At 61.6% G+C, this 20,859-nt stretch overlaps 1 protein-coding gene across 2 annotated transcripts in view; it reads left to right on the top strand.

The window, feature by feature from the left end:
• Positions 1-20,859, top strand: part of LOC146806134 (sodium-dependent proline transporter-like) — a 309,885-nt gene that overhangs the window by 242,061 nt on the left and 46,965 nt on the right. For both annotated transcript variants that reach the window (XM_085623473.1, XM_085623474.1), the window contains exon 6: positions 18,292-18,430. In XM_085623473.1, coding sequence (XP_085479599.1) covers positions 18,292-18,430 — 139 coding nt within the window. The remainder of the gene's footprint in view (positions 1-18,291; positions 18,431-20,859) is intronic.

Raw genomic sequence — 20,859 nt, 5'->3', positions numbered from 1 at the left:
TGCCCCCTCTGCTCCACGCACTGCCCCCTCTGCTCCACGCACTGCCCCCTCTGCTCCACGCACTGCCCCCTCTGCTCCACGCACTGCCCCCTCTGCTCCACGCACTGCCCCTCTCTGCTCCACGCGCTGCCCTCCACGCACTGCCCTCCACGCACTGCCCCTCTCTGCTCCACGTACTGCCTCTCTCTGCTCCACGCACTGCCCCTCTCTGCTCCACGCACTGCCCCTCTCTGCTCCACGCACTGCCCCTCTCTGCTCCACGCACTGCCCCTCTCTGCTCCACGCACTGCCCCTCTCTGCTCCACGCACTGCCCCCCTCTGCTCCACGCACTGCCCCCCTCTGCTCCACGCACTGCCCCCCTCTGCTCCACGCACTGCCCCCCTCTGCTCCACGCACTGCCCCCCTCTGCTCCATGCACTGCCCCCCTCTGCTCCCTGCGGCACACTGTTGGACAGGCCACACGAAGGGCTTGCTCCCTCCCCGCACGACAGGGCCCGAGCTCCGGCCCACCAGGCATAATCCACGAAAAGCACCTGTACCCAGTCTCCCGACGGATCTTCTGCCCTCGGACCTCTACTCATCACGGGGCCCAGCCCCACCGGCTCCCCCGGCCGGTTCAAGCCGCCATCTTGGGCCCTGCACCACGAGGCCGCATGGCCTCGCCCCGACCCTAACCCCGGGCCTGGCCGGCCCCGACATCCCGGCACCACCATCCACCCGGGAGGTGAGCGGACCACTTGGCAGGTCAATAGGAGGACGAAGTGTCAAGAGCTCTTCCCCCGCCAGGTGCCGATCGCCTCCAGCCCCCCCAGGCGCTGGCTCCACCCCCTGCTGGGTGTCTGGACACCTTCATCCCGGGCCCTCCGACCTCCAAGTGCGAGGGTCCGGACATCAAAGGGCGCCTGCCCTATAACTGGAGCAACTCCGGAGCAGGAAGGCAGTTGTATCCTGGAGTCGAGAGACACCGAGAGAACTCAGCCTTGACGGACTACTGGCGCTGCCGTAGCCCGCTCTTGTGAACCATCGTCCTGCCTGCTGGCGCTGCCGCGGCCTTCTATAACATCCATCCTCGTCGGGACCTGCTGGCGCTGCCGCGGCCCGTTGTAACGACCATCCTCACCGGGACCTGCTGGCGCTGCCGCGGACCGTACATCGACCATCTTTCCGGGACCTGCTGGCGCTGCCGCGGCCCGTACCAACTAAGCTCGAGGATTGTGAGCTAATCATCCTCTCATCCAACCTACCTGACTGGTAGACAGACTGTCCCGCTACCCCTTACCCTGCTTTGAGAGACTTGAATCGAGGGGACCCCGGAGTCCAGACCTCCTTGTACCATTCAACCGTACCTTAAGAAGTGCTTATAAAGAACACTGAACCTTATCCGTGTGTGGTATCTGTCTGTGGGGGGTAAGTTACTTGTCTGTACGATCGCTGGAGACGGCTCTCCCCGGAGACCTCTCCTCCTGACCCCGGCCGACCCTCCCGGTCCGTGTATCCTTTCTAACATTGGTGGCCAGCGGCGCGATCCGAATCAACGCGTAATCGTACAGAGAGTAGCTCACCCCACGACAACAACACGATGTCAGCCAAAGATAGCAACTCCACCGAGAAATTCCAAATGGATAAATTAGAAGAATACAACCACCGCGAACTGAGACAATTCTGCATAGAACTTGGCATTGCTACCACCGGCCTGAGTACCAAAGATGATCTAAAGCACGCCCTAGAGTCGTGGACAGAAACTGGGGTCGCCGGACCCTCCGACCAAAGCAGCATCACACCAGAGGGGAACGCCACGGCTCCCGAGGAGCGGGGAACGGGCCTCTCGCAGGAGGAGATCCGAGAAAGAGAAAGAACCAGATTGCACGAGTTGGAAATGGCACGACTCAAGATGGATGGGGAACTCAAGTTAGCTGAACAGAAACTCAACCTCGAGCACATGCGGCTCCGAGATGAACGAGAAGAGAAGCAGAGACAGAGAGAGCTGGAGGAAAAAAAAATAACGCTCGAGCACGAGCGCAAACTGGCGGAAATAGAACTTCGGAAACAGAATAAAGAACTGGGGGTGCCTGAGCGACCACGCACCCCGGGGCCGATCGAGAAAAAAGTCCACATCCCCAAGGATGTTGTCCGCGAGTATGTCCGAGAAGACGACATACAACAGTGGTTTAAAGCCTACGAGATCGCCATGACCTCCCACCGGATCGACCGGAGTGATTGGGGAGCCGGACTCTGGGGGAGGTTTATCAACGAGGGTCGCGATGCCCTACTGCAGCTCCCAGATCACCAAATGTCGTCCTACGACCACATGAAGGCTGCCCTCCTCACCCGCTATGGCCTCACACCCGAGATGTACCGCCAGAGGTTCAGAGATTGCACCCGGATCCCAGGTACAACTTGGGTAGAATACGTGAACTATTTCAGCCGTGCCTTCGAGGGGTGGATAAAGGGGAGCCAGGTCACCACCTACGAACAACTCTTTAACCTGATGGTATGGGAGCACCTGTCGAACAACTGCTTCGTCGAGCTCAGGCAGCACCTCCTCGACAGTAAGCTGACTGACCCCCGGCAGCTCGCCGCCGAAGCTGACCGATGGGAAAGCACCCGAGTGGGCCGGAGGGGGCCACACGAACAGAACAGAAACAACCAAGGCCAGCACCGTCCTCGGGGAGGAGGAGGGGGCCAGGGGCGAGGGAGAGACACCTTGCCCGCAACACCCGTGGCCAGCACCCCGGCTCCGGCCGGTCGGGGCAACCCCCCGTGGCGTCCTGGGGTCCGAGCCAACGTCACGTGCCACCGATGCCAACGAGTCGGCCACTACGCCAATGACCCGAGCTGCCCGCAGAACCAAACACCCAAGCCCCGCCAGGTAGCTGCCGCCGCCCTGGGGGAAGAGCGATCATTGGAGGAACCAGAGGAGTATGAGCCGGCCCAGCAAGAGTGGGAACCGGCCGCCATGGTCCTGGCGTGCTTAGGGGGAAGAGACATGGTCCCGCGGGCTCCCCTACCCGCTAACACCAGGAAATACGGTCAGTGGGTGACCATTAATGGACAGCGAGCCGAGGCCTTGGGTGACACAGGCGCCAGTGTGACGGCCGTCCGCTGTCACCTGGTGAAGCCCGAGCAGATCCTGCCGAACATTCTCTGCCCCGTCCGCTCGGCAGACAACTCTGAAAGTATGTGTCAAATGGCCTGCGTTCCATTCGAATGGGGAGGGGTCTCCGGCCTGTTGAAGGTGACGGTCCGGGACGATGCCCCCGTGGACTGCCTCCTGGGGAATGACCTCGAGAGTTCCCCGTGGGCCACCGTTGAGAGAAGAGAGCACCTGGGGATGCTGGGCCTCCCGGACTGGGCCTGCATAACCACCCGGTCCATGGCCGCCCGTGCCGTCCCTCGATCAGAAGAACCAGAGTGGCCAGCACCTCCGCCCCCAGTCGCCCCAGTAGAAGACAACGACGAGGCCAGCCTCCCAGACCCGACGGCCGAAGGGGACGCGCAACCCCAGGACCTTCCTGACCTGGCTCAGTGGCGTCAAGAGGGGGGGCCCACCCAAGCACAGTTCCGCCAGGAACAAAAGACCTGTCCCTCCCTCGAGGGACTCCGCCAACAAGCCAGCGCCCAGAACGCAGGGGACTCCACCGGAACTCACTGGGTCTACTGGGATAACGACCTGCTATACAGCGAGCAAAGAATCGCCGAGCTGGGGGCCGGTCGAGTACTGGTGGTACCTCTCCGCTTCAGAGACTTTCTGCTCAACCTGGCCCACGATGTCCCCCTGGCTGGACACCTGGGCCAAGATAAAACGTACAGCCGCCTAGTGACCCACTTTTTCTGGCCGAAGATGAGGAACGACGTCCTGAACCACTGCCGATCTTGCCCCACATGCCAAGCCAGCGGGAAGAGTGGTCGGAAGCTGAAAGCCCCTCTGCAACCCTTCCCGGTGGTCACCACCCCGTTCGAGAGGGTGGGGATAGACATCGTGGGGCCTCTGGACCCCCGCACGGCACAAGGACACAGGTTCATCTTAGTACTGGTGGACCATGCCACCCGCTACCCCGAGGCGGTGCCCCTACGGACCGTGACAGCTCCGGTGGTTGGCCGGGCCCTAATGGGGATCTTTTCCCGGGTAGGCTTCCCCCGAGAAGTCGTCAGCGACCGAGGCACGAACTTTATATCCAAATACATGAAGTCCCTCTGGCAACAATGCGGGGTCACCTACAGATTCACGACCCCCTATCACCCCCAAGGGAACGGACTAGTGGAGCGTTTTAACCGCACCCTCAAGGGGATGATTGGGGGATTGGAAGAGCCCCTCCGTCGCCAGTGGGATGTACTACTCCCGTGCCTCCTCTTCGCCTACCGCGAAGTTCCCCAGAAGTCCCTCGGTTTTAGCCCTTTCGAACTCCTGTACGGGCACCCTGTGCGAGGGCCCCTCAGCCTAGTAAAAGAAGGTTGGGAGATGGCCCCCCTAAAGACCCCTCCAGACGTCTTCAAATACCTCCTGGCCCTACGCAACCAGACCCGGCGCTTCAGAGAGATGGCCAAGGCGAACCTCGAGGCCAGCCAGGAGGACATGAAGAAGTGGTATGATCACAATGCCTCCTCCGTTGAGTTCGAGCCTGGACAACAAGTATGGGTGATGTCCCCCACCGAACCATGTGCCTTGCAAGATAAGTGGACGGGGCCCTTCAAAGTGGTCGAGCGCAAAAGCCCCGTCACTTACCTCATCGACCTGGGGACCTCCCGGAACCCCCTTCGGGTCCTCCACACCAACCGACTCAAACCACACTTTGTGCGCTCAGAACTCAGCCTCCTGATGGCTACGGACAGTGGGGCAGAGGAAGACTCCGAACCCCTCCCGGATCTTCTGAAGACTCTGGAGAATGACGGCTCCGTGGACGGGGTCCGGCTCTCTGACGCCCTCACTTCGGAGCAACGCCAGGGCTGCCGGAACCTCCTGCTGCAGTTCGCTACCCTGTTCTCCCTCACCCCCGGGGTCACCCCTTGGTGTTTGCACGACGTGGACACCGGGGACAGTCCCCCTGTCCGACACCGGGCCTACCGCGTACCAGATCGGGTACGGGCCTGCATACAGGAGGAGGTGGCCAAGATGCTCACAATCGGGGTCATCGAGCCCTCGGACAGTCCCTGGGCCAGTCCGGTTGTATTGGCCCCCAAAGCCGCTGCCCCCGGCACCGCACCTGAACTGAGATTCTGCGTCGACTACCGGGGCTTGAACGCTGTCACCCGGACCGACGCTCATCCGATCCCCCGAGCAGACGAGCTGATCGACCGGCTGGGGGCCGCCCGCTACCTCAGTATCTTCGACCTAACAGCGGGCTACTGGCAGATCGGCCTCACACCCAGGGCTCAGGAACGGTCAGCCTTCTCTACCCCCGATGGCCACTACCAATTCAAGGTCATGCCCTTCGGCATGAAGAATGCCCCCGCCACGTTTCAACGCCTCGTGAACCAGGTCTTGGCGGGGCTCGAAGAGTTCAGCGCTGCCTACCTGGACGATATCGCTGTATACAGCCGCCACTGGCCCGACCACCTCCGTCACCTCCACGAGGTCCTGCAGGCCCTCCAGCGGGCCGGCCTCACAATTAAGGCCGGCAAGTGCCAAATTGGCCAAGGGTCTGTGACCTACCTTGGGCACCAAGTGGGAAGCGGGCTGGTGGCCCCGCTACAACTTAAGATTGCTGCCATCCAGTCCTGGCAGCCCCCCGTCACCCAGACCGAGGTCCGAGCCTTCTTGGGGCTCACCGGCTACTACCGGCGGTTCGTGAAGGACTACGGCAGCATCGTGGGGCCCCTCACGGGTCTCACGTCCAAGAACCAACCGAAGCGGATTAACTGGACCCCCGATTGTCAAGCGGCCTTCGAGAAGCTGAAGGCCGCCCTGTGCACCGCCCCTGTGCTCCAGGCCCCCGATTACGGTCGGGAATTCGTGGTACAGACCGATGCCTCCGACCACGGCATCGGAGCCGTCCTTTCTCAGTTAAACCCCGAAGGTCATGACCAGCCGGTGGCCTTCATCAGTCGACGTCTCCTGGCCCGAGAACAGCGCTGGAGCACCATCGAGAGGGAGGCCTTCGCAGTGGTGTGGGCCCTCAAAAAGCTCCGGCCCTATCTCTTCGGTACCCACTTCCGGGTACAGACCGACCATCGACCCCTGCAGTGGCTGATGCAGATGCGGGGGGAGAACCCAAAACTCTTGCGCTGGTCCATTTCCCTGCAGGGAATGGACTTCACTGTAGAGCACCGACCAGGCCAAGACCACGCCAACGCGGATGGCCTGTCCCGCTTTTTCCGCCTCGACGAAGAGAGTCCCCAAGGAGATGGGTGACTCTCCCCGCCTTCAGCTGGGGGGGACGCATGTTGGACAGGCCACACGAAGGGCTTGCTCCCTCCCCGCACGACAGGGCCCGAGCTCCGGCCCACCAGGCATAATCCACGAAAAGCACCTGTACCCCGTCTCCCGACGGATCTTCTGCCCTCGGACCTCTACTCATCACGGGGCCCAGCCCCACCGGCTCCCCCGGCCGGTTCAAGCCGCCATCTTGGGCCCTGCACCACGAGGCCGCATGGCCTCGCCCCGACCCTAACCCCGGGCCTGGCCGGCCCCAACATCCCGGCACCACCATCCACCCGGGAGGTGAGCGGACCACTTGGCAGGTCAATAGGAGGACGAAGTGTCAAGAGCTCTTCCCCCGCCAGGTGCCGATCGCCTCCAGCCCCCCCAGGCGCTGGCTCCACCCCCTGCTGGGTGTCTGGACACCTTCATCCCGGGCCCTCCGACCTCCAAGTGCGAGGGTCCGGACATCAAAGGGCGCCTGCCCTATAACTGGAGCAACTCCGGAGCAGGAAGGCAGTTGTATCCTGGAGTCGAGAGACACCGAGAGAACTCAGCCTTGACGGACTACTGGCGCTGCCGTAGCCCGCTCTTTTGAACCATCGTCCTGCCTGCTGGCGCTGCCGCGGCCTTCTACAACATCCATCCTCGTCGGGACCTGCTGGCGCTGCCGCGGCCCGTTGTAACGACCATCCTCACCGGGACCTGCTGGCACTGCCGCGGACCGTACATCGACCATCTTTCCGGGACCTGCTGGCGCTGCCGCGGCCCGTACCAACTAAGCTCGAGGATTGTGAGCTAATCATCCTCTCATCCAACCTACCTGACTGGTAGACAGACTGTCCCGCTACCCCTTACCCTGCTTTGAGAGACTTGAATCGAGGGGACCCCGGAGTCCAGACCTCCTTGTACCATTCAACCGTACCTTAAGTAGTGCTTATAAAGAACACTGAACCTTATCCGTGTGTGGTATCTGTCTGTGGGGGGGAAGTTACTTGTCTGTACGATCGCTGGAGACGGCTCTCCCCGGAGACCTCTCCTCCTGACCCCGGCCGACCCTCCCGGTCCGTGTATCCTTTCTAACACACACCGAGGACCGCCCTGCGGCACACCGAGGACCGCCCTGCGGCACACCGAGAACCGCCCTGCGGCACACCCCTGGACCTCCCATCGGCACACTGCCCCCTCTGCTCCACGCACTGCCCCCCTCTGCTCCACGCACTGCCCCCCTCTGCTCCACGCACTGCCCCCCTCTGCTCCACGCACTGCCCCCCTCTGCTCCACGCACTGCCCCCCTCTGCTCCACGCACTGCCCCCCTCTGCTCCACGCACTGCCCCCCTCTGCTCCCTGCGGCACACCGAGGACCGCCCTGTGGCACACCGAGGACCGCCCTGCGGCACACCGGGGACCGCCCTTCGGCACACCGAGGACCGCCCTTCGGCACACCCCCTGGACCTCCCATCGGCACACTGCCTCCTCTGCTCCACGCACTGCCTCCTCTGCTCCACGCACTGCCCCCTCTGCTCCACGCACTGCCCCCTCTGCTCCACGCACTGCCCCCTCTGCTCCACGCACTGCCCCCCTCTGCTCCACGCACTGCCCCCCTCTGCTCCACGCACTGCCCCCCTCTGCTCCACGCACTGCCCCCCTCTGCTCCACGCACTGCCCCCCTCTGCTCCACGCACTGCCCCCCTCTGCTCCACGCACTGCCCCCTCTGCTCCACGCACTGCCCCCTCTGCTCCACGCACTGCCCCCCTCTGCTCCACGCACTGCCCCCCTCTGCTCCACGCACTGCCCCCCTCTGCTCCACGCACTGCCCCCCTCTGCTCCACGCACTGCCCCCCTCTGCTCCACGCACTGCCCCCCTCTGCTCCACGCACTGCCCCCCTCTGCTCCACGCACTGCCCCCTCTGCTCCACGCACTGCCCTCTCTGCTCCACGCACTGCCCCTCTGTTGGAAAGGCGTTCGCCGGAAGGGGGTTCGATACACGTCCTGCCCACCCCTTTGACCCACCTCTCCCAAATAAGCCGAACCAGGCGCGCACACCCTGAACTGCACTGTGAACAGAGGGACACCACACGTATTCTTTGTAGGACGATAAGTTCTTTTATCGATGATTTCAAGGGATCTTTATGACCCAAAAGGCGAATAGTACAGCAGTGGCACAACGTACCACAAGTCAGTCGTGGGGAATGGGGGTAGCGGGACAGTCTTTCAAGATAGTGTCTCTGCGAAATACCCTGCGGAAGTTCACAATCCTCGAGCCGGAGGGTGTCGTGTCTCTGGGCGATCTCTTCCCGAGTCGTCCTCAAGGGGAGCGCCGCGAGTCTCTCAGCAGGCACAGGTGGTCGGAGTTCAGGAGCCGCGATTCCGTCAGCAGGGCTCAGATGGTTCAATAGCTGGGGGCCGCGAGTCACTCAGCAGGCCTAGGTGGTTCAGTGTTCGGGAGCCGCGACCTAGTCCGCAGGGCTCAGATGGTTCAATAGCAAGAGGCCGCGAGTCACTCAGCAGGCCCAGGTGACTTCAGCGTTCAGGAGCCGCGACAGCGTCTGCAGGCTCAGATGGTTCCAGGTCTTCTCTGTCCTTGTTTCTCCGGCACCCCTTGTTATACTCCGCTGGTTCTTTGAAGTCCGGAGTGCTCGCAGAGGGGGGACTGGGGTGACGGAGGGGGTTCGGCGGGATTTCCTGCCGTTCACTTCTTTGGTCTTTTCAGGTGGGCCTGGGAGGGACCCCAGACGCTCGGTAGGGGAGGCGCCTGCTCCCCAGGGGCCTGGTGGCCGATTGAGTCCTCCCGGGGAAGGCGACCCGAGGTGTGACTGGGCTGGCGCCTCTGGGTCTGTGTTGAGGCTCCCGCTTCCTTGGTTGGACATGCGTGGTAGGGTGGTGAGTTGGTCAGGCCTCTGGCCGGCCCGCGGATCGGGGGTGGCTGGGGCGGCCGGAGTTGGGGATGTCGTGTCTTGAGGGTGGTTGCAGGTTGGCTGGATGATGGAGAGGGCCACGCCGTGAGGCCGGTCTCACACGCGTCCCCCCCAGCTGAAAGGCGTGGAGAACTACCCATCCACTGGGGGGTTCTCCTCGCCGAAGCGGAAGAACCGGGACAGGCCGTCGGCGTTGGCATGATCCGTCCCGGGGCGATGTTCGACAGTGAAATCCATCCCTTGGAGGGAGATGGACCATCGTAGTAGCTTGGGGTTCTCCCCCCTCATCCGCATTAGCCATTGCAAGGGCCGGTGGTCCGTCTGTACTCGAAAATGGGTTCCGAACAAGTAGGGCCGCAGTTTCTTGAGGGCCCAGACTACGGCAAAGGCCTCTCGCTCTATAGTACTCCAACGCTGCTCTCTCGGCAGCAGCCTTCGGCTGATGAAAGCTATGGGCTGATCAATGCCCTTGTCATCGAACTGCGAGAGCACGGCCCGATGCCATGTTCGGATGCGTCGGTCTGGACCACGAACTCCTGGGAGTAGTCGGGGGCCTTGAGTACGGGAGCGGTGCACATGGCGGTTTTCAAGGCGTCGAACGCCTGCTGGCACTGGGGGGTCCACTGCACCTTCTGCGGAAGCTTCTTGGAGGTCAATTCTGTGAGGGGCCCTGCGATACTACCATAATTTTTAATGAACCTCCGGTAGTACCCCGTAAGGCCCAGGAAGGCCCGAACCTCTGTCTGCGTGGTGGGGGGCTCCCAGGACTTGATGGCATCGATCTTCGGCTGGAGAGGGGCGACCTGGCCGCTGCCCACCTGATGCCCCAGGTAGACCACGGAGCCTTGTCCGAGCTGGCATTTGCTGGCTTTCACTGTCAGGCCTGCTCGGCGCAGGGCCATTAGTACTTGTCGGAGGTGCTGGAGATGCTCGTGCCATTGAGAGCTGAATACGGCGATGTCGTCAAGGTACGCTGCGCTGAACTCCTCGAGTCCGGCCAGGACCTTGTTCACCAACCGCTGGAACGTGGCTGGGGCGTTTTTCATTCCGAACGGCATGACCCTGAAGCGGTAGTGGCCATCTGGCGTGGAGAAGGCAGAGCGCTCTTTCGCCCCTTCCGTGAGAGCGATCTGCCAGTACCCGCAGGTCAGGTCGAAAGTGCTGAGGAACTGGGCGGCCCCCAGGCGGTCGATGAGCTCGTCGGCTCGGGGAATAGGGTGAGCGTCTGCCCGGGTGACCGCGTTGAGCCCCCGATAGTCTACACAGAATCTTAGTTCGGGGGCGACCCCTGGGGAGGCCGCCTTCGGGACCAGAACCACCGGGCTGGCCCAGGGGCTGTCGGAGGGCTCGATGACCCCTAGGTGGAGCATTTTCTGTACCTCGGTCTTGATGCAGGTGCGGACCCGGTCAGGCACCCGGTAGGCTCGGTGTCTCACAGGCGGGCAGTCGCCGGTGTCCACGTCGTGGACACACCAGTCGGTCACCCTTGGAATGAGGGAGAAGAGGTCTGCGAATTGTCCGAGCAGCTGGCGGCAGTCGTCGGCCTGCTGGGGAGTGAGGGTGGCCGACAGTGTCACACCCTCCACGGAACCGTCCAGTTCTTTCGTGCACAGGAGGTCGGGCAGGGGTTCAGTGTCTTCTTCTGCCTCCTCATCGGTGGCCAGTAGCAAACTCAATTCTGTCCTTACGAAGTGGGGCTTGAGACGGTTTACGTGGAGGACCCGGAGGGGGTTCCGTGGGGTCTGTACGTCGACCAGATACGTGACCTGGCTCTTCCGTTCGACCACCTTGAATGGGCCAGTCCATTTGTCTTGTAGGGCGCAGGGTTTCACCGGAGCCATGACCCAAACCTGCTGGCCCGGCTGGAACTCGACCAGGGTTGCGTTCTGGTCATACCAGCGCTTCATTTCTTCTTGGCTGGCCTCGAGGTTAGCCTCTGCAAGTTCTCTAAACTTCCTTGTCTGGTTGCGGAGCGCCAGGATGTAGCGGAACACATCCGGGGGTGTCCCCCGGGGGCTTGTCTCCCAGCCCTCTTTGACCAGGCTCAGGGGCCCTCGAACGGGATGTCCGTACAGCAGTTCGAAGGGGCTGAACCCCAGAGACTTTTGGGGAACCTCCCGGTACGCGAATAGGAGGCAAGGGAGGAGGACGTCCCATTTCCGGCGCAGGGGCTCTTCGAGGCCCAGGATCATACCCTTCAGAGTTCGGTTGAAGCGTTCCACCAGGCCGTTGCCCTGGGGGTGGTAGGGGGTCGTGAACTTGTACGTGACTCCGCACTGCTGCCACAGGGACTTCATGTAGCGGGATATAAAGTTCGTGCCGCGATCACTCACAACCTCGCGGGGAAATCCGACACGGGAGAAGATCCCCATGAGAGCCCGGCCCACCACGGGAGCCGTCACGGTGCGGAGGGGGATGGCCTCGGGGTAGCGGGTGGCATGGTCCACCAGGACAAGGATGAATCTGTGGCCCTGGGCGGTCTTCGGATCCAGGGGTCCCACGATGTCGATGCCGACCCGCTCGAACGGGGTACTCACAACGGGGAATGGTTGTAAGGGAGCTTTGCGTTTTCCGCCACTCTTCCCACTGCCCTGGCACGTGAGGCATGATTTGCAGTGTGCTTCTACATTCGCTCGCATCTTGGGCCAATAGAAGTGGGTAACCAATCGCTGATATGTCTTGTCTTGGCCTAAGTGGCCTGCCAAGGGTACATCGTGGGCCAGGCCCAGGAGGAGGCTCCGGAACCGCAGGGGTACCACCAGTACTCGTGCTGCGCCGAGCTCGGCGGACTTTTGCTCGCTGTAGAGGAGGCCATTGTCCCAATAGACCCAATGGGTTCCGGTTTGGTCACCGGCGACCTGGGCTTCGGCTTGTGGGTCTAAGTCCCTCGAGGGAGGGGCAAGTGGTCTGTTCCTGGCAGAACTCTTCGCGGGAGGGCCCCCCTTCGCAGTGCCACTGGGCCAACTCGGGCAGTTCTTCGAGTTCCATCGGGGCCTCTGGGGCGGAAGGTTCCGGTCCTTCCCCTGGGTTAATGTCTCCTTCTTCCTCGGAAGGAGCGTTGTCTGCTTCTGGTAGGGGGTCCCTGCTCTCGGGGAAAGTGTTCGGTAAGAGGGATTCACCGCCCTTGGAGGGGGCCACTCGTGCGGTCATGGAGCGCGTGGTGGCGCAGACCCATTCTGGTAGGCCCATCATCTCCAGGTGGGCTCTTCGTTCTACCTGCCCCCACGGGGAACTCTCCAGGTCGTTGCCCAGGAGGCAGTCTACGGGCTGCGAGGTCCGGACCGCTACCTTCAGTTCTCCGGAGACCCCTCCCCACTCGAAGGGCACCAGGGCCATCTGGCAGAGGCTCTCAGAATTGTCGGAGGATACGACCGGACAGAGGGCTCCGGCTAGGATCTGGTCTTCGGAAATTAGGCTGGTGTGGACCGCGGTGACACTCGCCCCGGTGTTGCGAAGGCCCTCGACTCGGTGGCCGTTGATGGTCACCCGCTGTCGGTACTTTTCTGTGTTGGCGGGCAAGGGTGTCCCGGGGACCATTTCTCGATCACCAAGGGAGACCAGGGCCATGGCCGCTGGTTCCCATTCCTCGGAGTCTTCCATTTCTTCCCCCAGAGCCACGGAGGCCATCTGCCGGGTCAGGGGGTTGGTCGTGGTGGTTCGCTGATACTGGGGACACTGGGGGTCATTGGCGTAGTGTCCGGGCTGCTGGCAGCGGAAGCAGGTGATCCTAGCTCGTGGACCTGGTCGTCCTGGGGCTCCGGTGCTGGCTGGAGACTGGGCCGAACCCGCCGCTGGTGGGCTGCTGGGGGGGCTGGTGGAGGACCCCCCGGCAAAGTCTCTTGGTCGGCCGTGGTTCCCTCCGCCCCTCTGGCGGGGGGGACCCTGACTGTGGCGGCCGTAGTCCCCCACGGGGCCCCGGGTGGCCCGGGTGTTCACCCAACGATCAGCCTCAGCGGCCAGCTTCCGAGGGTCGGTGAGTTTACTGTCTAGGAGATGCTGGCGCAGTTCTATAAAGCAATTGGCTGCTAAATGTTCACAGGCGATCAGATCGAACAGTTCTTCGAAGGTGGAGACCTTGCTGCCCTTGATCCACCCGTCCAAGGCTCGGCTGTAAAAGTTCACGTATTCGACCCACGTGGTGCCCGGTATCTTTTTGCAATCTCGGAACCGTTGTCGGTACATTTCGGGGGTGAGTCCGTACCGGCCCACGAGGGCTTCCTTCATGTGGCTGTAGGAGTTCATGACCGCGGAGGGCAGATCGAGCAGAGTGTCCCTTCCTTCGCTTAAGAACCGGCCCCATAGGCCAGCCCCCCAATCCTTCTGCGGGACTCGGTGAGAGGTCATGGCGACTTCGTAGGCCTTAAACCACTGCTGGATATCATCGTTCTTATAATACTCCTTGACCACATCCTTGGGGATGTGAACTTTGGTTTCCCCGGCGGGAGCGGGCTGTGGATTCCCGTGCGGCTGTGACTTTTCGTGTCTAGCCCGCCACTCAATCTCCTTCAGGCCGCGTTCATGTTCTAGCTGGAGTTTCTTTTCGTCGTGCTCCCTTTGGAGTCTCTTCCCTTCGAGTTCCCCTTGTAGCCGTAACTGCTCGACGGCTAACTTCTTCTCTGCCAGTTTTATCTCTCCCTCGATTTTTAGTTTTGCCAGTTCCAGTTCGTGGTTGCGGCTTCTCTCTCGGTCCGCTAGTTCCTCGGAGGACAGGTTCCCCTCTGGCCCGTTGTTTCTCGCCGGGGTGCTTGTTTGTTCATGGGTAGAGGAGTCTTCCGTTTGGGTCGGGGGCGCCCCCGTCTCGACCCAGGCTTTCAGTACTTTCTGGAAGTCTTCCTTTGTGCTTAGTCCGGTGGTAGCGATGCCAAGGTCTTTGCAAAACTGTTTGAGTTCTCTATGCGTGTAATAGTCCAATTGATCCTCTCGGAACGGTGAGCTTATTTCGGTAGCTGCGGCACCCAGGGGGGTTTCTCCTTCCATCTCTGTTTGGTAGTGCGTCAGTCGTTCACTGCACGCTCTCTTTCGGTGTCGGCTCGGATCCCGTCGTCTGCCACCAAATGTTGGAAAGGCGTTCGCCGGAAGGGGGTTCGATACACGTCCTGCCCACCCCTTTGACCCACCTCTCCCAAATAAGCCGAACCAGGCGCGCACACCCTGAACTGCACTGTGAACAGAGGGACACCACACGTATTCTTTGTAGGACGATAAGTTCTTTTATCGATGATTTCAAGGGCTCTTTATGACCCAAAAGGCGAATAGTACAGCAGTGGCACAACGTACCACAAGTCAGTCGTGGGGAATGGGGGTAGCGGGACAGTCTTTCAAGATAGTGTCTCTGCGAAATACCCTGCGGAAGTTCACAATCCTCGAGCCGGAGGGTGTCGTGTCTCTGGGCGATCTCTTCCCGAGTCGTCCTCAAGGGGAGCGCCGCGAGTCTCTCAGCAGGCACAGGTGGTCGGAGTTCAGGAGCCGCGATTCCGTCAGCAGGGCTCAGGTGGTTCAATAGCTGGGGGCCGCGAGTCACTCAGCAGGTCTAGGTGGTTCAGTGTTCGGGAGCCGCGACCTAGTCCGCAGGGCTCAGATGGTTCAATAGCAAGAGGCCGCGAGTCACTCAGCAGGCCCAGGTGACTTCAGCGTTCAGGAGCCGCGACAGCGTCTGCAGGCTCAGATGGTTCCAGGTCTTCTCTGTCCTTGTTTCTCCGGCACCCCTTGTTATACTCCGCTGGTTCTTTGAAGTCCGGAGTGCTCGCAGAGGGGAGACTGGGGTGACGGAGGGGGTTCGGCGGGATTTCCTGCCGCTCACTTCTTTGGTCTTTTCAGGTGGGCCTGGGAGGGACCCCAGACGCTCGGTAGGGGAGGCGCCTGCTCCCCAGGGGCCTGGTGGCCGATTGAGTCCTCCCGGGGAAGGCGACCCGAGGTGTGACTGGGCTGGCGCCTCTGGGTCTGTGTTGAGGCTCCCGCTTCCTTGGTTGGACATGCGTGGTAGGGTGGTGAGTAGGTCAGGCCTCTGGCCGGCCCGCGGATTGGGGGTGGCTGGGGCGGCCAGAGTCGGGGATGTCGTGTCTTGAGGGTGGTTGCAGGTTGGCTGGATGATGGAGAGGGCCACGCCGTGAGGCCGGTCTCACACCCTCTCTGCTCCACGCACTGCCCCTCTCTGCTCCACGCACTGCCCCTCTCTGCTCCACGCACTGCCCCTCTCTGCTCCACGCACTGCCCCTCTCTGCTTCACGCACTGCCCCCCTCTGCTCCCTGCGGCACACCGAGGACCGCCCTGCGGCACACCGAGAACCGCCCTGCAGCACACCCCTGGACCTCCCATCGGCACACTGCCCCCTCTGCTCCACGCACTGCCCCCCTCTGCTCCACGCACTGCCCCCCTCTGCTCCACGCACTGCCCCCCTCTGCTCCACGCACTGCCCCCCTCTGCTCCCTGCGGCACACCGAGGACCGCCCTGCGGCACACCGAGAACCGCCCTGCGGCACACCCCTGGACCTCCCATCGGCACACTGCCCCCTCTGCTCCACGCACTGCCCCCCTCTGCTCCACGCACTGCCCCCCTCTGCTCCACGCACTGCCCCCCTCTGCTCCACGCACTGCCCCCCTCTGCTCCACGCACTGCCCCCCTCTGCTCCACGCACTGCCCCCCTCTGCTCCCTGCGGCACACCGAGGACCGCCCTGCGGCACACCGAGGACCGCCCTTCGGCACACCCCTGGACCTCCCATCGGCACACTGCCCCCTCTGCTCTATGTACTGCCCCCTCTGCTCCACGCACTGCCCCCTCTGCTCCACGCACTGCCCCCTCTGCTCCACGCACTGCCCCCTCTGCTCCACGCACTGCCCCCTCTGCTCCACGCACTGCCCCCTCTGCTCCACGCACTGCCCCCTCTGCTCCACGCACTGCCCCCTCTGCTCCACGCACTGCCCCCTCTGCTCCACGCACTGCCCCCCTCTGCTCCACGCACTGCCCCCCTCTGCTCCACGCACTGCCCCCCTCTGCTCCACGCACTGCCCCCCTCTGCTCCACGCACTGCCCCCCTCTGCTCCACGCACTGCCCCCTCTGCTCCACGCACTGCCCCCCTCTGCTCCACGCACTGCCCCTCTCTGCTCCACGCACTGCCCCTCTCTGCTCCACGCACTGCCCCTCTCTGCTCCACGCACTGCCCCTCTCTGCTCCACGCACTGCCCCTCTCTGCTCCACGCACTGCCCCTCTCTGCTCCACGCACTGCCCCTCTCTGCTCCACGCACTGCCCCCCTCTGCTCCCTGCGGCACACCGAGGACCGCCCTGCGGCACACCGAGGACCGCCCTGCGGCACACCGAGAACCGCCCTGCGGCACACCCCTGGACCTCCCATCGGCACACTGCCCCCTCTGCTCCACGCACTGCCCCCTCTGCTCCACGCACTGCCCCCCTCTGCTCCACGCACTGCCCCCCTCTGCTCCACGCACTGCCCCCCTCTGCTCCACGCACTGCCCCCCTCTGCTCCACGCACTGCCCCCCTCTGCTCCACGCACTGCCCCCCTCTGCTCCCTGCGGCACACCGAGGACCGCCCTGCGGCACACCGAGGACCGCCCTGCGGCACACCGAGGACCGCCCTTCGGCACACCCCTGGACCTCCCATCGGCACACTGCCCTCTCTGCTCTATGTACTGCCCCCTCTGCTCCACGCACTGCCCCCTCTGCTCCACGCACTGCCCCCTCTGCTCCACGCACTGCCCCCTCTGCTCCACGCACTGCCCCCTCTGCTCCACGCACTGCCCCCTCTGCTCCACGCACTGCCCCCTCTGCTCCACGCACTGCCCCCTCTGCTCCACGCACTGCCCCCTCTGCTCCACGCACTGCCCCCTCTGCTCCACGCACTGCCCCCTCTGCTCCACGCACTGCCCCCTCTGCTCCACGCACTGCCCCCTCTGCTCCACGCACTGCCCCCTCTGCTCCACGCACTGCCCCCTCTGCTCCCTTCGGCACACCCCTGGACCTCCCTTCGGCACACCCCTGGACCTCCCTTCGGCACACCCCTGGACCTCCCTTCGGCACACCCCTGGACCTCCCTTCGGCACACCCCTGGACCTCCCTTCGGCACACCCCTGGCCCTCTTTTTGGCACACCCCTGGCCCTCTTTTCGGCACACCCCTGGCCCTCTTTTCGGCACACCCCTGGCCCTCTTTTCGGCACACCCCTGGCCCTCTTTTCGGCACACCCCTGCACCTCTTTTCGGCACACCCCTGCACCTCTTTTCGGCACACCCCTGCACCTCTTTTCGGCACACCCCTGCACCTCTTTTCGGCACACCCCTGCACCTCTTTTCGGCACACCCCTGCACCTCTTTTCGGCACACCCCTGCACCTCTTTTCGGCACACCCCTGCACCTCTTTTCGGCACACCCCTGGCCCTCTTTTCGGCACACCCCTGGCCCTCTTTTCGGCACACCCCTGGCCCTCTTTTCGGCACACCCCTGGCCCTCTTTTCGGCACACCCCTGGCCCTCTTTTCGGCACACCCCTGGCCCTCTTTTCGGCACACCCCTGGCCCTCTTTTCGGCACACCCCTGGCCCTCTTTTCGGCACACCCCTGGCCCTCTTTTCGGCACACCCCTGGCCCTCCCTTGGCACACCCCTGGACCTCTTTTCGGCACACCCCTGGCTATGTAAATAATTCCTATATAGACCCCTTGTATGTAAACGCGTTTCATGGGTGGCCTGACTCTGACTTGGGGACGAACACTGGGCACCCTTGTGTTAGCAGATGTTTTAGGTGTCTTGTCGGAACTAAGAATTATCCAATCTACACCTTCTTGTACTCTGAGGAGCCCTAGATTGTCTTTTGGGATTGAAACCCGTTTTTATCTATTCGGCTGGTCTCCAGCTCATGGCTCTTTCCCAGCACCTGTACTTCCTGGACCTGAGGTAGGGGGTGCTCTACACTCGGTGTGTTTAGGGCCAGAGACATGCTTTGTGTATATTGAATACCATGCCTGTGTAAGTCTTCACTAACCATGCCTTCTCTTTGGCAGCGAGAAGGTGCTGGGCGTGATTCACAGTACCGGACTCAGCGACCCAGGACCAGTCCGGTGGCAGCTGGCGATATGTCTGCTGGTGGCCTGGTTCATCATCTTCCTCTGCATACTGAAAGGAATCCACAGCTCGGGGAAGGTGAGTCGAGATATCAGGACAGCTACTTCCGTCCTAACCCTTGGGCAGTGATCCTGTGTGGAAGGACACCTCTGCCATCCAATAACACAGTGTACAGGGACAACCAAACAGAATAATGCACAATCCCTCAAACACAGAGACACAAGTAGGAATGCAAGTCAATACAAAACTAAAGCATCTGCGTCAATAAGAACTAACTTTCCTCTAGACTAGAAACTGGAGGCCTAATCTGTACAGCCAGGGCTTTAAGTAGGATGAAAAAACTGGGGGGGTCTCTCAAAGTGGCGTGACCGATTCAGTTAAGGGCGTGGCTTAAAACGCATTAGCTAAAGATCTGTGCTTAGCGTAGTGTGTCGCCTGACAGGCATTTTGCTGCTTCTGTGATTGAATCTAGATATATAATACAGTAAGTAAAATTACCTACAATAAGCTAGACGAGTCTCTTTGAAGTTGCATCAAAAGCAGTGACGGGTGGTTCGTTTGCAGAGTTAACTTTTTTTTTTTTTCAACTCGAGGGTGAGGGCAAAAATGGAGAGCCCGATAGAAACTTGTTTCGGCACCTGCTTTTTAGAACTGCCCGCGCTGAGCACCGGCAGGACCCGGCCCACTTAAAGCCATGGGTACATCAAAACTTATAACGTTGCATAACATACGCCTAACAGCAACACTTACAGCTAACACAACAGAGTCACTCTGGGCTATTCTTCTGCAAAGCACTTCAATGCCTCTTCCCGCTCATGGACCTATTTTCTGACTAATAGTGCCCATTTGCCGTGACATGTTTGTATGATAATGCTTTCACTCCATCTTACATAATGGCTATGAGAGGTCCTGGGTATACAAATTCTACCTCCAGGTGCATGCCACCAGGGGCCTCCGGTATGCCAATGTTTCAAGATCTCCACATGAGATGACTCTGCAAACGATGAATCTAAAGGGGAATTCATGACATGGCCCTTGGTTGTCCATGACTGTTAGAAAGGTAGATGGACCGGGAGGGTCGGCCGGGGTCAGGAGGAGAGGTCTCCGGGGAGAGCCGTCTCCAGCGATCGTACAGACAAGTAACTTCCCCCCCCACAGACAGATATCACACACGGATAAGGTTCAGTGTTCTTTATAAGCACTTATTTAAGGTACGGTTAAATGGTACAAGGAGGTCTGGACTCAGGGGTCCCCTCGATTAGAGTCTCGCAAGGTAGGGAAGGGGGTAGCGGGACAGTCTATTTACCAATCAGGTAGTCGGATGAGATGATGATGAGCTCACAATCCTCGAGCTTGGTGATTAGGTGGTATGGGCCGCGGCAGCGCCAGCAGGTCCCGGTGTGGATGGTCGTTACAACGGGCCGCGGCAGCGCCAGCAGGTCCCAGGAAGATGACTGTTGCAGAAGGCCGCGGCAGCGCCAGCAGGTCCCGGTGAGGATGGTCGTTACAACGGGCCGCGGCAGCGCCAGCAGGTCCCAGGAAGGTGAAGGTTGCAGAAGGCCGCGGCAGCGCCAGCAGGCAGGACGATGGTTCACAAGAGCGGGCTACGGCAGCGCCAGTAGACCGTCAGGGTTGAGTTCACTCGGTGTCTCTCGACTCCAGGATACAACTGCCTTCCTGCTCCGGAGCTGCCCCAGTTATAGGGCTGGTGCCCTTTGATGTCCGGACCCTCGCACTTGGAGGTCGGAGGGTCCGGGATGAAGGGGTCCAGACACCCAGCAGGGGGTGGAGCCAGTGCCTGGGGGAGCTGGGGGCGATCGGCACCTGGCGGGGGAGATCCCTTGACACTTCGTTCTCCCATTGACCTGCCAAGTGGTCCGCTCACCTCCTGGGTGGATGGTGGTGCCGGGATGTCGGGGCCGGCCAGGCCCGGGGTTAGGGTCGAGGGGAGGCCGTGCGGCCGCGTGGTGCAGGGCCCAAGATGGCGGCTTGACCCGGCCGGGAAAGCCGGTGGGGCGGGACCCCGTGATGAGTAGGGGTCCGAGGGCAGAGGGTCCGTCGGGAGACGGAGTACAGGTGCTTGTTGCGGGGATATGCCAGGTGGGCCGGGGTTCGGGCCCCGTCGAGCGGGGAGGGAGCGAGCCGTTTGTGAGGCCTGTCCAACAATGACATGTGACCTTAGGCTGGCCTCCGTGGACCAATGCTAGGTACCCATCGTATAGATGTCGCAATGGTTGCGGCGTTGGTAATTTATATGACCGTAATGCTAATCAGTTCCCAAAATCATTATGCTGTCTGGGGGACAAACATGTCAAGATTTCTTTCCCACACCAAAATATGTGAATTCACCAGGGTTTCCTGTATAAATTAGTCTGGTTCAAGTGAACTTTTTTATTTTCACTTTAAGGTTCCAGATGTACGACCCATTTTTGCATGCGCAAATGAGTTAGCGACCTGTCTGCGCATGCAAAAACGAATAGGGCCATGTACATACCCTATTTAGTGAG

Source organism: Triturus cristatus, chromosome 8, assembly GCF_964204655.1.
Source record: "Triturus cristatus chromosome 8, aTriCri1.1, whole genome shotgun sequence".
NCBI lineage: Eukaryota > Metazoa > Chordata > Amphibia > Caudata > Salamandridae > Triturus > Triturus cristatus.
Note: the sequence above shows the minus strand (reverse complement) of the source record. Positions and strands in the feature narration are given on the sequence as shown.